Source organism: Nicotiana attenuata, unplaced genomic scaffold (assembly GCF_001879085.1).
Source record: "Nicotiana attenuata strain UT unplaced genomic scaffold, NIATTr2, whole genome shotgun sequence".
Taxonomy (NCBI): domain Eukaryota; kingdom Viridiplantae; phylum Streptophyta; class Magnoliopsida; order Solanales; family Solanaceae; genus Nicotiana; species Nicotiana attenuata.
The window spans coordinates 35,634-51,659 of record NW_017675213.1 but is presented as its reverse complement, the minus strand read 5'-3'; the positions used below and the strand labels follow the sequence as shown (position 1 = coordinate 51,659).

Genomic DNA, 16,026 nt, shown 5'->3' with positions numbered 1-16,026 from the left:
GCACTCACTTCTGCAATAGAGCCTTCGAGAAATTACTTGCTAAGTATGATGTGCGCCACAAGGTGGCTACTCCTTACCATCCACAGACCATTGGGCAAGTTGAAGTGTCCAACAGGGAGATAAAGAGTGTACTAACGAAGACTGTGAATGCCACCCGAACTGATTGGGCAAAGAAGCTTGATGACGCACTATGGGCCTATAGAACTGCGTTCAAAACACCAATAGGTATGTCACCATACAAGTTGGTATTTGGGAAGGCCTGTCACCTGCCTGTGGAGCTAGAACATCGAGCTTGGTGGGCACTGAAGCAATTGAACATGGATCCTGAAGCAGCTGGACAAAATCGACTGACGGAGTTGCATGAGCTGGAGGAATTTAGATATCAAGCCTTTGAAAGCACGAGGCTCTACAAGGAACGAATGAGGAAAATGCATGACAAGCACATCGTGGACAGAGACTTTAAACCCGGTGACATGGTACTATTGTATAATTCACGGTTGAGATTGTTTCCGGGTAAGTTAAAGTCCCGATGGTCTGGGCCATTTAGAGTGGTGCAAATATTTGCAAGTGGAGCTGTTGAGATTGAGTCGGAAGACGGGACAAACAAATTCTCCGTCAATGGACAAAGGTTGAAACATTACCTTGGAATAGCTGCAGAAAAAGGGGATACAATGGTGACCAATTTAAAAGAACCCCAATACGAGAATGAGGAGTAAGAGCTCAACTACTTGCGTCGTGCCGCGACGTTAAATCAGGCGCTGCGTGGGAGGCAACCCACGAATTTGTTGTAAGTGTAATGCATAACTTCATAAACGAAAAAAAAAGTAGCAGGAACACGCCCAGACCGCGGTCCCAGCGTAACCGCGGCCGGACCGCGGTCTAGCACCCCCTCTGAAGTTTTCTACCGCGATCCCAGCGTAACTGCGGTAGGACCGCGGTCCAGAACCCTCTCTGAAGTTTTCTACCGCGGTCCCAGCGTAACCGCAGTAGGACCGCGGCAGCCCAGATCGGGCCCAGGCAGGTAAGTTCTGATTTTTTTTTCTTTTTCTTTTTCCCCTCCCCCATTCTTAATTAACTTAAACCCCCTCATTCTCCCCAACTCACACGACAAACCCCACCCTTCCCTACTTTCTCTCACCTCTCTCATCCCCTCCTCTTTCATCTTCCTCACAAACAAAACCCTAAATACTAAACCCCCCCCCTAAAAACAATCACCAACTTTCTTCTTCTTCAACTCACTCCATTCATCCTCAAGGTATGCTTCTTTCTTCTCTTCTCTTTTCTTCACATAGTTTAGTGTAATTTAGTTTCCATTAACCCTAGATAGTGTTGTAATGTAAAAAAAAAAAAATTCTTTCCTTTTCTCCATTATTTGCTTTTTTTGGCCATGATTGATGCTTAAATGGTTGGGTTTTCATTGTCTTAACTTGTGGGGGATTTTTAGTATGTTTGGAGGCCTAACAATAATTTTTTAAGGTGACGCTTGGTGAAGGGGCCTAAATGGCCGAAAATCAGGGGTGTGTTGTGAAATTTTGGAGCACTTTGTGCTCTTCTTATTTGGTTGGTGGTGGTAGCAGTTGACATATTTCACTGGTGGGGGGTTGTGTGGGGTATTAGTTGGCGGAATTGAACAATTGTTAGTGGTGTGAGGCAGTAGTAGAGGTGGGCAACTTACTAATCGGGTATACTGGCATTGGTTGCCAAAAGACAAACTGTTTGGTGCCATCGGGTGGCGAAGTCTGAGTAACCATCCGAATGGCACTTGTTAGGATGCATCTGATTGTTGCCCTGAATTGTTTGCAGGTAATATGGCCCGAAAAAGGCAAAGGAGCTCGGCAAGCACTTCCCAAGTGCCAACATATGATGACACCAGGTTCCAGTCACAGGGGGCAGAGGACGCATTTAATGCTAAGGCCACCAAAACCTTGGTCCCTGAGATTTTTGTTGACCGGGCTGCCCTCCGTATGGAAAATGCAGAAATGTATGAGGAAATCCGACGGAGGGAGATGGAGTTCTTGTTTGATGAGCCTGAGACGGCAAACCCGATGATAGTCAGGGAGTTCTATGCGAACTGCCCGAAACATTTGGGCCGGGAGGTGATTGTGCGGGGCAAGGTAATGGATGCCTCAATTCGGAAGATTCGCCAGGTCTTGCAGTTGCCCCAGTTTACTGGTGACATTGATCATTACCACAACGCCCAAGGGGTCTCTTGGGACACTATGATTGCGACAATATGCGCAGTGGGTCAACCAATCTGGATACAGGAAAACATTACCCTTCACTCCAAGTCGTTCACACATGAGGCCAAGTGCTGGTTCACCATCATTTGCAGTCGGTCCTTGACCACTAGCAACACGACAGATGTGAACCACCTACGGGCTCTATTGGTGTGGTGCTTCGTCACCAAGCGAGACTTTGATGCAGCGAGAATTATTGGTGATGAAATGATCCTTCGATCATCTCTGCTATCTAAGGGGTTTTACTTCCCCTCATTGGTGACGAGGTTGTGTCTGCTAAAAGGTGTCCCCACCAGTCCTACAGATGGAGCTTTGCCCGCAAAAACACCATTCAGAGCTTCTAGGATCACAGTGGGCAGAGATGCACCCACAACCATTGAGATTGATGATGAGGATGACGCCACAACACCCATGGCACCTTGTAGGAGATCCTATGACGGAGCCGGGTCCTCTCGGCGACCCCACACTAGGGCAGGGTTCTCTAGATCACAGTCCAGCCGGCCCATGTTACGTTCTATGGAGGAAGAGCTGGAAGATCTTCGCACCTCGGTTGATGGCCTACATATGCGTATGGATGCTATGTCTCAGCGACAGGCCAGGTGTGAGAACCGAATGATGGCTTGGTTCCGTGCTTTGGGGAGGGCTTGTCATGTGGACCCCAGCACTGTCTCTGACTCCGACTGATGCTCAGGGAAGTCTTCTTACCCTTCTGCTCTTTATTTGTGATATGACATAGGGACATGCCATAATTTTTTGTGTGGAGTGGGAGACTTGCTTTAGTGGTGTATTGTTAGTGTACATATACATTGAGTATGTTGTAGTTCTGTCTCTTTGTTGTTGTATATAATTGGATGTACTCATCTTACAAGTAACTAACTTGACCCAACGACGGACATTTGTCGACGGGTCTCTTGAGGGTCAAAGTCGGATTTTTAAAAAAAAAAAAGAAATTAGAAAAGGTAGGGGACTCTTCCTGAGGACGGACCACTTGGACAGTACTCTTGAGGGAAGTAGTCCACTTAGATTTTTTATTTTTTATTTTTATTTTTTAGGTAGTGTAGTAATTCCCCCTTGGTTTTTCTTTTGACCACGGTTCTTTTCCAAGGGTTTTTCTTGAACCGGGTTAGGTAGATTTTTCTTTGATATTTTTAGGACCCTGAAGACTCTCTTGGACTAAGATGGGTAAGGGCAGGAATGCAACCTGTAATGTACACACCTGCTAATAACTAAACAACCTTGAGGGTGCGACGTCCTAGGCTCGTTTGTAGACTCGTAAATTATGCCTTATTTGTGCACACCTTGTCTTGCTTGAACACTCATGTGAGTGTGTTGACGAACTAATTCGGAATGAGTTACATGCCAAGTGTGTGTGAGGAAATACCGGTATTCTGTGCTTGCATGCGATACCTAGAACTTGCCCGGTGTGTTTGCAAAGCGAAATAGAAGTTGTTTGGTCTTAGAGATGATTGAGGCATTTCTTTGTGTAGCCGGTCTAATTATGAATCCACATGTACGTATCACCATAGTTAACCCCTTTGAGCCTAAGCCTGTTTCTTTGATAACCTTGTAATAACCTACATCCATGTGTTGAATAGCTTGACTGTTTGACGTTTTGCCTCCTAGAAGCACTTGAATTGTTAAAGATCATGTAAAAGTCAAAGTGTGGGGGTGATAAGGGAGTAGGAAAAGGAAATCAGGAAAATACTTGAATGGTGCAATGGTAGTTGAAAAAAAATAATAAAATAAATATATTGAAATATAGAAGGAGGACCTTGCAAATAGGTGGTCCTAAAATAGTGAATGGCAAGAAAAGCCAGTTGCACCTAGGAAGTGGGGGTAGCTTATGAAACAAGTGTGGAAGAATGACTGGGCTGAACATGGAAATCGGAATAAAGGAAGAATGTATTAAAAGTGCGTAGGGAGGTTAGTCACTATATCCAAATATATCCTACCCGTCACTTAGCCTACATTACAACCAAATAAAGACCTCTTGATCTTAGACTAAAACAACTCAATTAGTAGAGTATTACACTAAGGGCAAGCTTATGGTGTATTTGTATGGCATGTGAATGTTCTTTGCTGAGAGTGAGTGAATTCTTTCTATCTATAGTTCCTTGTGCTTGATTTTATATGTGTGGAACTTCTCTCAAAAATGTGATGTGAGGGCATGTGACTCGGGAAGAAAAAGCAAGTTTTCACCTCTGTTTAGAGTAAATAGAGTAAGCACGTGTGTGGCATGACATTAGAGTCTTCATCTGAGGTGTGGTTGTTGCACTGCTTAGGTTGTTCTTTCATAATAGCGGGTGTGACATAAAAACTGGGTAATGCATCGAATGATTAGGCCTAGAAGTGTGGTTCAACTTGCTCGAGGACGAACAAAGATTTAAGTGTGGGGTATTGATAATAGGTGAATTGAACTATGATTAAGCCCTAAAAGAACCACTTTCTTGTATAGTTTTTATGGTAAAAGTGATAACAAAATGCTCTGATTAGTGCTTTTCATGCTTTGCAGGTTACATACAATAAAAGAAGGCTATGGAGTACTTTTGGGATCAATTATGGAGGAAAAAGAGGCCAATCGCACAATATCCGCCAAGTGCACCATGCGAAATGCACAAACCAGAACTGGAGATTGACTGCCGCGGTCGGACCGCGGCGAGAAGCTGTTGCGGATTCAGAGAGGTCAATTGGGCGCGGTCCTGGCGTAACCGCGGTAGGACCGCGGCAGGAGGCGAAAAATTGAGGGACTGAAGTGCAAAACACGGAATTCTTATCCCAAAACCCTATTTAAACAATAGAACTCGCCCAAGGGAGGCATGTAATGTTTTAGAGAGTACTTTGGCAAGGAAAACAAGTGTGAGAGATCACCCAAAACATCATTACTCTTATTCTTCTTTATTTTTCTTGCAATTTATGATTATGAATCTTTTAGTAGTTTATTTTCCCATTGTCATGAGTAGCTAAAAACCTTAATCTAAGGTTTTGGTGGAACCCGTTGGGGATGACTTGGTTGTTTTATTAATATAATTGGATTTGGTTGTTAATCTCTAGTTGTTCATCTATGTTTTGATTGTGGATTAGTTGAAAGGGCCCTCAATTATCCGTCCCTATTTATTATGTATCTACTTGAGAAAGAGTGCATATTTAGGTGATTGTATGAACAACATCACTCCCGGAGTATAGACGAGAGTCATAACCGAGGGTTTAGGGGTTGGATTAGAGATAACGAAACCCCGGGTGCAATCTAAGTGAACTGTATTGTGAAATTAGCTAGCGTAGCTTGAGAGAGTGCGTCTATTAGATTATCATAATTACTTGAGAAATAATTATGATAGCTTGAGCGTTCATGATTGTTAGAGACAACTAAATCGTAGTTATAAGATATATACAACCAAAGAAATTACCAACGGGGGAAACCATTGCCTTAGACCTTATTTCTACTGTTTACACATCAAGTTTAGTTAATTTTCAGTAATTAATTACTTTCAGTCTTTAGTTGTTAGAAAATCAACCATTGTGAATCAGAAAGTTTGGGAAAACAGATTGTGTGAATTTAGTGAATCCGACAGTAGTAATTGATAGGTTAATTCCCTGTGGTTCGACTCTGGGCAATAATACTCAGATTATATTTGCAACGCCCGCTTAGTCTTTTGTGAGACTCAGTTGAGCGTGATCACCAGTCATCCGAGACCGGCTGTAACTCCATTCGTTCTATCTTGAACCTGGACAATAACTCCCTTAACATCTCGTCGTTACTTTGTTTTATCTTGAAGACGTCCGATTTTCTCGTGGCCACCTTTATGGCCCCGACGTGTGCTTTCACGAAGGCGTCTCCTAACATAGCATATGAGTCAATAGAGTTATGAGATAAGTTGTGATACCAAATCATAGCTCCTTTCGACAATGTTTCTCCAAACTTTTTCAATAAGACTGATTCGATCTCATCGTCATTCAAGTCATTCCTTTGATCCCGCAAGTGTATGAAGTAATATGCTTGTTAGGGTCGGTTGTCCCGTTATATTTGGGTATATCGGGCATGCGAAACTTCTTAGGAATAGGCATCGAAACTGCACTTTGAGGGAATGGTTTTTGTATGAACTTTTTGGCATCTAATCCTTTCCAAACTGGAGGTGCCCCCGGTATTTGGTCAACACGGGAATTATAAGTTTCCACCTTTTTGTCATTGTCTTCAATCTTCTTTTCTCCGTACTCGATCTTCTTGGTGAGCTCTTCGAGCATCCTCATAATGGTGGGGTCAGTCCCCGAGTCGTTTCCATTTGACCTTTCTGGCGCTGGCTCAGCACGTCGATTATTTTCATGTTCAGCTACACTCGGAGTCTTATTTTGACTTTGAAGTTGAGCAATGGCGACCTGTTGAGCTTGCAGCATCTCGAATATCACTTGGAGGCCGATTTTCCCATCACCCACTCCTTGTGTTCCTTGTCCACCAGGTCGTGCTTCCCTGTGTACATTTCCTCCGGGGTCTGTGCCTAAGTCCGTGTCTAGAGCAATGTGTGAACTAACATCAACTGGTTTCATGTTTGGCACTTCCCCAAAGTTTATTGGTGGTACACCGACCTCTATATTATTATTTTCACCAAGACCTTCGTTGTCATGAACAAATGCATTTTGTGAGCTAGACATGTTTCAGCCTGAGAATCAGCTTGACAAGAAAAAGTGTAAAAAATAACGTGTGTAATGAGAATCGGTAAAGAAATAATCACTATTATCTTTAGCCCCACGGTGGACGCCAAACTGTTTACCTCAAAAATACGAGTAACAATGAAACTTAATTTGTGTGTGATTTAGTTCAATACTGATTAATAATCAAGAAATAAGAAGTAGAAGTGAAAGAAACAAGTGAATCAAACCAATATTATTCAACAGTAGTGACCTCGAGATAGATTAAGAGCAATAAAGTAAGAACAATAAATGTAAAGGACAATTCTGATGAACAGTAAGAGAGAAAAGTAGGATAGTATATTCTTGCCAATGATAGATGATATTACAATGATTGTGGTCCCCTTTATATAATAGGAGAACCCTAAATAAGGTATATTTCTATTTACAGTAAATAATATTCTTGGTACAGCTGTCTAACCACCTAATACGAAATCATACAATCCTATTCCTGGATTTGCGCCATGATCTTGGGGACGTGGCAAGAATCTAGCTCATTCTGTTACAAATGATAATGGTACAATTTCGGGGGCGAGCATACTTAACCTCGGTATTCCTCACACTCCTATCTTCGGGCGTCCTCGAGCTCGAGCCCGAGCCTAGTGTGTCGACCCATGAACTTGAGCTTGCTTGAACTCGGGCCTAAGGCGATCCCGGGCTTAGGACGACCTCTCGAGCCTATGGATCGAAGGCATACGATCTCGACCGTATACAAAAATATTAGTAATATGATCAAACCAATTACTGCAGTTTAGGTCTCCATTACAATTTCGAATGAAACCTTCATGAGATCTTGTGCAAACATACATCATTGCTGTTAACCAAGGCTTACATTAAGCTGTCACAGAACCTTATTATGTTAGGACTTGGGACTAAAGACCCGAAATTTGATGCTCGTCAGGCTTGTAAGTCTTATATGAATATTGTTGAAAACCTAGATGTAAGAACTCTTCGCATATGGAGTAAGACGCTCCTAACACGAACCTTAATATGACGAGTTCAAACTCAAAGTTTAGAGATCTCAAAATTTATTCATGTGAATTGCGTGTCCTTTGGTAAACACTTATCCGTACCGGATGTTTATATCAATAAATACATGACATATATCTTGATAATCATGGTTATCACTAAATTATAGTTAAATAATATATACTCCAGTTTCTCCTTAATATAATTTATCACTTAATCAGGACAAATATAGTACGATTTGGTGTACACTTCGAATAAGTTTTTACCAATTTCTATTTGTGCAACAACATGAACAAATGAGCAGGGTGGGGCACATACGACAAGAGAGAAATGCTTCAAAAAAAAAAGTCCCAAATGGACGAACAGAAAAAGGAGACAAAACTAGGCACTGTTTTACCCATTTATTTATTGTGGCATATGCCCTGATCAGTCCGGAAAATGATCAAAATGCTCATTTGGTTTGCATGTAGACTCACGCAGTCCTGTATGTCCGTATCCCACTTTCAACATGCAGTAGTGCAGGTTCCTAACACAAATCTCCTGCTATACATAGAGAATTATATTGGTTTATAGCAATATATTGTTGCTACCTTGTCTTGCCAAGATTGGTCATTTTCTTTTCTATTTGCCCCTTGATCAAACTCTAGCTTCACAATCCACAAAAGAAGAGAGAAAGGCAAGTGTTTCAATTTGGGATAATGAGAACAGAGGGGACGATACTGCTGGTTAGGGTGACGATGTTATTGGGCTTGATAAAGTGGGCGGCCAGTGGGCTTGATAAGGTGGGCGGCAAATATGGCTGGACACAGAATGTTAACTACACTGATTGGGCGGTTCATCGCCATTTTTACGTCGGCGATTGGCTTTGTGAGTGACCTTAACCTTCCTCTCCACTCTCTCACACACTCAACTATATTTTATTTGGATTTAACTTATATATCATAATGGTGTACTGAATTTTTACGGGTCAATTAGTTTTTTTGGCCTTTACAAACTTGCTTTTAGTTTTATGATCCTATCTTTTTTTTTTATGCATCAAAGATTTATAGCATGTTTGGCCAAACTTCTAAAATCTGCTTATTTTGAGAAGTGCTTTTTTTAAAAGTACTTTTGGTGAGAATCCGTTTGTGTTTGGCTAATTAATTTGAAAAACACTTTTGAGTAGTAATTAGTGTTTGGCCAACCTTTTAAAAACTGCTTTTAAGTGTCTCAAAAGTGCTTCTCAGAAAAGTGCTTTTAGAGAGAAGCTACATTTTTCTGCTTCTCAAAAATTGTTTCTGCTTCTCCTCAAAAGCACTTTTTTTCCTTCTAAAAGCTTGACCAAACTTCCGAATTTTTGGCCAAAAGCACTTTTGGCCTCAAAAAAAACTTGCCCAAACAGGCTATTACTTTTACACCTAAGAGATGTGTCTTTTATACTTAAAAGATATGAAAAGGTCATTTTCTTAAATTTAAAATTGTAAAGGGGTATGATGTACAAATAACACAACTTTTTCACTATTTTATATTAGCATATTTTGACAAATAACTTGTCATATTTTTCAGATTATTAATTTAACTTAAAAAGTTATTATAGTACATAAGATTTTCCTTATGCTAGGAAGCATCTTGAGATGCATTTGAATATTGAGAGGATGAATTTCATGTAAACTAAAGGCGGATTCAAAATTAAAATTTATGGGTTAAGGTTTTGAGTTTTATGGGTTCAAAAAATATAAATTTATGGCATACTAGTATGACTTTTCAATATTTTATACATACTACAATATCGATGATGTAACTAGAAAATGGTGGATTGAATTGAATCCACTTCTATCACTGTAGGTCCGGCCACCTATAAGTCTATAACATTAGCATTTAAAAGTTCCTTTTTGTTTTTTGTTTTCATTAAAAGATATAAGCTTGAATTAGTTATTCCCAAAATGTTTGAAGAACAAACGTAAAATTAGACAAATACTGAGAACTAAAATGGTTTTTGAATCTAATTATGGGTTTCATTTCAGATTTTGTATTTGACAAGCATCTTTACACTGTGCTTGAGGTGAACCAAACCAACTATGAGCAGTGCTTTGATCATGAGTTTATAACAAACATTACAAGGGGCGGGCGAGATGTTTATCAGCTAACTCAGGCAAGACCTTATTACTTTATCAGCAGTGGAGGTTACTGTTTCCATGGAATGAAATTAGCTATAAATGTTGAACAACCTTTGCCAGCTTCTCCTGCACCTTCTTCTTTTTCATCAGCCAAAATTAATGCTTCTCCACCACAGATTGGCAAACATTTTATTACACCAGCTGTTACCTTTGTGGTTACTCTTGTTTGGGTCCTCTTGTTTGCTCGTGCTAGATCGTTTTGACTCCGTTGTACCAGTGATGTATGCAAGATTTTATCCAAACACGTCAGTCTATTGCCACAATTCGACTTGTAAGTGTCTAGGACTATGTATGATATATGCATGGTTTAGGACTTTACTTCATACATGTCTCAAATTAATATTTATAATGTATTATTTTCAAGCAATTTATTTCAGGAAAATATACAAATTGTCTTTTAGGAAACATATATCCTCGCATATATAAGAAAAAATTGTTATAAAGTGGTGTTGAGCGACACCGCGTTCAAATGGTATCTCCGCAGGGGCGGATCTAGATCAAACATTACGGGTTCCCGTGAACCCAGTAACTTTTGCTTAGATCCTGTATTTGTACTAAATTTTTTATTAAAAGTATAAGAATATTTGGCGTGGAACCCAGTTCGTTGGTCCAGTTATCATGTAAATTAACTTGACATTATTGTAGGAACCCATAAGCTTAAAATTCTGGGTCCGCCTCTGTATCTCCGCCACTGTACAGTACCACAATAGTTATTTAAAGAGTGTCCTAGGTTTTGTTTTCAATTTAGAGTTCATAAAATTGCTATTTAAAAGTATAACAATGCAAGCATTTTGGTCATGTGACTCAGATTATGTATCAACTGCGTTGGAGATTTTATCTAGTTTTATCTTTATATATTAGCCTTATTCTTTTGCCAATTCTCCTTGCTAGTTTAGCCCAAGAAAATAATAGCATCTTGAGACTACGAGGAAAAAGTGAATTAGGCTCTAGTTTCCTCTCTATTCTTCCAAATCATACAGAAGAATAGAGAGAAAACAGAAAACTACTCTGTTTCAGTGGAAAGGCATATATAGTAATTGGAATGATTTACCAAACTTATTTGTTTAGAAGGGGAGCCTTGGCGTAACTGGTAAAGTTGTTGCCATGTGACCAGGAGGTCACGAGTTCGAGCCGTAGAAACAGCCTTTTGCATAAATGCAAGGTAAGATTGCGTACAATAAACCTTTGTGGTCCGACCATTTCCTGGACCCTGCGTATAGTCGGAGTTTAGTGCACCGAGCTACCCTTTATTTGTTTAGAATCTTTATTGATGCAACAATCACTAGCAATAGTCTAAAATCCAAAACTAATAAGATACTTTTGAGATAAAAAAATCCTATACTACTAAAAATGCATTGAAATACTTTTGACAATAATGTAAAACCCCACTCCCCCAAAAAAAAATTCATAGTACTACTACTACTTAAAAATTCATACTACTACTACTTACTAGTTGAAAGTTTACTGTGTATAGTAACTGCTTGAAAAATTAAGCTAGCAGTATCATCAGCATCTTCAGGAATTAACAATACAGTTCCCACCTTATTTATCTTCTCAAACGCTTCAACATACTGCTCAGCAATCCTCAGACTAGTAGCATCAGCACCTCCATTTTCAAGAATTGCTCGTGACACCTCAGAAATTGCTCGTGCCGTCGCTTGAGCATTAGCAAAAATAGCATCAGCTTCACCTTTAGCCCTATTTACTTGATCCTTTTTAGCAGCCTCAGATTCCAAAATCACAGCCATTTTCTTCCCATCTGCAACATTAACATCCGCTTGTCGTTGCCCTTCAGAAACTAGTACTTGAGCCCTTTTTTTCCTCTCTGCTTCAGCTTGTCTCTCCATAGCCACTTTAACACCTTTGGGTGGTGTTATATCTTTAATCTCATACCTTAAACACTCTATTCCCCAATCAGTACGTAATGGCCGGTCATTAATAGCCTTAAGTATGTTTCTATTCAACTCAACTCGCTCTTCAAAAGTCTTATCAAGTGTAATTTTCCCAAGTTCACTCCTCATTGTAGTTTGCGCTAACTGGACCACAGCGTAAATAGGGTCCTCTGCTCCATATGAAGCTAAAACAGGATCAACAATTCTGATGTATAGCACACCATCCATTTCAATTGGAACATTGTCTTTTGTAATCCCAGTTTGTTTCGATATCAGAATTGCCTGCTCCTTTAACGAGTGTACGTATTGGACCTTATCGACGAATGGGATCAAATAATTAAGGCCTGGATTCAAGATCGTCATATACTGACCAAGACGTTCGACTACATAGGCTGTCTGCTGGGGAACAAAGTGGATGCCAAAGTTTATGGGTGTCCGGATTTTGTAATCAGTATCAGTGCAGAAGTTGCGGATATTAGACGACATAGGTAAAGGGATTATGGTATGAGAATTGTTGTGTAATTGTTGCATGGGTTTAAATATAAAAGAAGAAGAAGAAGAAGTTGAGAGGTTTCTATTGAACTGCATGGATTTTCCAAAGGTTTTGAGCGTTTTCATGTTGTTGAGAGAACTTCCTTTGTAGAAAATCATCGTCACAATTGTCTCTTGAATTTTAGCCCTTCATAGACTATGGTTACGTACTCTCTCCATTGACTGCGGTTTTGTGCAAGAAGTATAGTAGGTAACTCTGTTGTTTGACGAACAAGTTATTCTGGTTTCTTGTAGGGAAAGTCAATTCTGTTTTTTTCCTTTTTCTATAAGAAATATTGGGGGAAAAAAATAAGGAAAAAGATTCACTGTGGATTAATTATCTAACATTAGTTTAGAGGAATGGAATCTCGAAATCATAGAGTAACTATTTCCATATAACTAAAAAATCATCCCGACGTTTATCTTTTTACTTTTGACAATCTCTAGCATAATTTTCTATGTTGTTCCAGTCCGGCTAAACAATTACTTAATTAGTAGTACGCGTATAATCAGGGCGGAGTGGTTCGGCTGAACCTAATAACTTTGATTAGAACTCTGTATTTGTCTTAAAAAATTCATTAAAAACTCAATAACTTAAAACAATTAGAATCCCGAACTTATAAGCTTGAATCCAGGCTCCGCCTCTATGCATAATTATCAGGGGCAGCAGGATTTTACGGCTGAACCCCCTTCAGCCCACCTAGCTCCGCCCTAATCAACTCATATTTTGAGTGATACTTAGGGCTCGTTTGGCCTTGAATTTTTTTTCACTTTTTTCCGAAATAAGTTTCTGCCTTTTTGGCCATAAATTTTTCACCTTTCACTTGAAGATGAATTTGAAAATCTTTTGAAAATTTGAAAAATTCCAAAAAGTTATTTTTTAATATTTACTTCAGATCACTCACAAAAATTCAAAACAGCCGAAATTTGTATTCATGTCCAAACACATCTCTAATTTTCAGATACTATTTTCACTTAAAACTTTTTTTGTTTATTTTTGAAATTTTACAATTCTTATGTCCAAACGCCCACTTAGCTGAGTATTGGCAAATAAATCATTAAACATAAATTGATACAGAGTGAAACTACACGTTGCTATTTCAGAGTACATTTTTTCGGTGTGATAAAAGAAGGAATTGAATTGCAATTTTAACATTAAAAAACCAAAAGGAGACGAACTTGGATAAAAGATATCTTTGTGCTGAAATGTCTAAACGGTTCTTAGAGTCGGGTCGGGTCGGGTACTAAACGAGGAGCTAGATAATGGGATAAGATAATCCACATATGGTGGCACTAACAGGAAGAAGCGTCCCAATTCCCTCCATGGCAACGGCTATGTCAGCCATTTTTGTGCCTCCAGCTTCTCCCACTTCACTTGCTTCATCAAATACACCAAAAATAAACCTAAGTCCATGGAATGACAAATTTGTTATTCCGAATTTTTTTCCATTCCGGTCTCCGAAGAACCAGTCGAGGAAACCACCGTCATGCTCCAGTACCAATGGCGCGGCGGTCCAAAGTAATCGCAACACAACCGAACTACCAATAAGTGTCGACGCTCTTCAGCGTTTCATTCGCCTCAATTTGGGCAATTGGACCGGCTCTTTCCATGTCAGCATTAACTCTTTTCCACTTACTCTCTTGAAAAGATCTTGATAACTACTTTTTCTAATGTACAGGTTTAAAAAAATTTATAAATATTTTTAACAAATATATATAAGTTGGAGCTGGAGACGTGCTTCAACGGTCTTTATGCTCGATGCGCCTCTACTTCAAGTTATGTGTCCTTTGACTCCTTAATCTGCTTGATTTATTTTGCAGCAATTTGATGGTCATGGCAATTTGATGCATAAAATTACAACGAAGCTTGCGGCGGGCTCTTATGGTGAAGATGAGTTGATGAGTTTACTACAAACGTGAGTTCCTATTTTTCAATCTTCACTTTTTTTTATTTTTTATTTTTATTTTTTATTTTTATGGTTGATAACTGTTGTAGCGAGCTGATAGCCAGTGGCGGAGGCAGGATTAACTTAAAGGGGGTTCAAAAAAGAAAAAAGTTAAAAAGATTGTAGCTAGTGGGAATAGAACCGATGACCTTACAAAAGTTTCGAACCCCTTGAACCACTAAGCTATGCTTTTAAGCTATGTCAAAGGGATTCAAAACATAATATTTATAGATAAAAAACAGATTATGCCTTATATATATAGTGTAATTTTTCGGCGAAGGGGGCTCGGGTCAACACCCTTCCGCCCCCCTAAATCCGCCGCTGCTAGTAGCAATTCAATTTATCTCCACCTTGCTATGTTTCCGATCAAGAGTAGAATGTAACAAAGGCGGATCCAGTGTTGGAACTTTATGAGTTTGGGATTCTTGGACATTGATCGTGCTAATAAGTGGGTTCAAAATTTTATATTTGCGCATATTTAGTTCATTTCTTAATACATATATTGGGTGTAGGCCAAAGCTACTAGCTTAAACTGTGGATCCGCCCCAGAATATAATTGCTAGAAAGAATTACATTGGTGCGTAAAGTATCTATATTCTTTGAGAATAATCCACTCTAGTTCCTTTTTAATTAGGACATTGCTAGTAATTATGTAGTTAGCATTTGACCTAAAAATAAAATAGATATAAGGTTGTCTATTAAGGGGATGTGCCATGGTGTATGCTTTTTGCTGATGACATAGTCCTGATAGACGAGACGAGGGTCGGTGTTAACGAGAGGTTGGAGGTCTGGAGACAGACTCTCGAGTCCAAGGGTTTCAAACTAAGCAGGGCTAAGACAGAGTACCTGGAGTGCAAGTTTAGCGCCGAGCTGAGCGAAGTAGGCAGGGACGTCAAGCTTGGATCTCAGGTCATCGCCAAGAGGGACAGTTTTAGATATCTTGGGTCGGTGATTCAGGGGGACGGAGAGATCGACGGGGATGTCACTCACCGTATAGGGGCGGGGTGGTCGAAATGTAGGCTTGCATCAGGAGTCTTGTGTGACAAGAAAGTGCCACAGAAACTCAAGGGGAAGATTTATAGAGCTGTGGTTAGACCTGTCATGTTGTATGGGGCTGAGTGCTGGCCGGTGAAGAACTCCCATGTCCAGAGAATGAAGGTTGCGGAGATGAGGATGCTCAGGTGGATGTGCGGGCTCACCAGGTTAGATAGGATTAGGAATGAAGTTATTCGGGAGAAGGTGGGGGTGGCCCCAGTAGATGAGAAGATGCGGGAAGCGAGACTCAGGTGGTACGGGCATGTGTGGAGGAGAAGCCCCGATGCCCCGGTGAGGAGTTGTGAGCGGCTGGCGGTGGTTGGCGCGAGTCGAGGCAGAGGGAGGCCCAAGAGGTATTGGGGAGAGGTGATTAGGCATGACATGGCTAGAATGCGGATTTCCAAGGACATGGCCCTTGATAGGAAAGTCTGGAGGTCTAGTATCAGGGTTGCAGGATAGGGGCTTCTAGAATTTTTCGTACTTCTGTCCCGGGGGCGTGGGGGGGGGGGGTTGGGTTAGGCGTAGGGGGGGTTACGTAAGTGGCTCGTTTTTGGCTTTTTTGGTTTTTTGTTTTTGGTTT

General features: G+C 40.2%; 3 protein-coding genes across 3 annotated transcripts in view; 2 read left to right on the top strand and 1 right to left on the bottom strand.

The window, feature by feature from the left end:
* Nucleotides 1–8,335: 8,335 nt before the first annotated feature.
* LOC109219809 (lamin-like protein) lies at nucleotides 8,336–10,245 on the top strand. Its single transcript, XM_019384281.1, has 2 exons — nucleotides 8,336–8,753; nucleotides 9,890–10,245. The coding sequence occupies exons 1-2, from the start codon at nucleotides 8,585–8,587 to the stop codon at nucleotides 10,243–10,245; spliced, it is 525 nt and encodes a 174-aa protein (XP_019239826.1). The 5' UTR covers nucleotides 8,336–8,584.
* A 1,166-nt stretch (nucleotides 10,246–11,411) lies between these two features.
* On the bottom strand, nucleotides 11,412–12,420 carry LOC109219808 (stomatin-like protein 2, mitochondrial). Its single transcript, XM_019384280.1, has one exon. The coding sequence runs from the start codon at nucleotides 12,418–12,420 to the stop codon at nucleotides 11,485–11,487; it is 936 nt and encodes a 311-aa protein (XP_019239825.1). The 3' UTR covers nucleotides 11,412–11,484.
* Nucleotides 12,421–13,722: 1,302 nt separating this feature from the next.
* Nucleotides 13,723–16,026, top strand: part of LOC109219811 — a 7,720-nt gene continuing 5,416 nt past the window's right edge. The window contains exons 1-2 of the mRNA XM_019384282.1: nucleotides 13,723–14,076; nucleotides 14,287–14,381. Of these exons, the coding sequence (XP_019239827.1) occupies nucleotides 13,750–14,076; nucleotides 14,287–14,381 (422 nt within the window). The 5' untranslated portion in view covers nucleotides 13,723–13,749. The remainder of the gene's footprint in view (nucleotides 14,077–14,286; nucleotides 14,382–16,026) is intronic.

Bases quoted from the DNA above. Each gene is read 5' to 3' on its own strand.
- LOC109219809 (XM_019384281.1), top strand. From the start codon at position 8,585: ATGAGAACAGAGGGGACGATACTGCTGGTTAGGGTGACGATGTTATTG. The intron at 8,754-9,889 runs GTGAGTGACCTT...GTTTCATTTCAG, and splicing joins TTACGTCGGCGATTGGCTTT to ATTTTGTATTTGACAAGCAT.
- LOC109219808 (XM_019384280.1), bottom strand. From the start codon at position 12,420: ATGTCGTCTAATATCCGCAACTTCTGCACTGATACTGATTACAAAATC.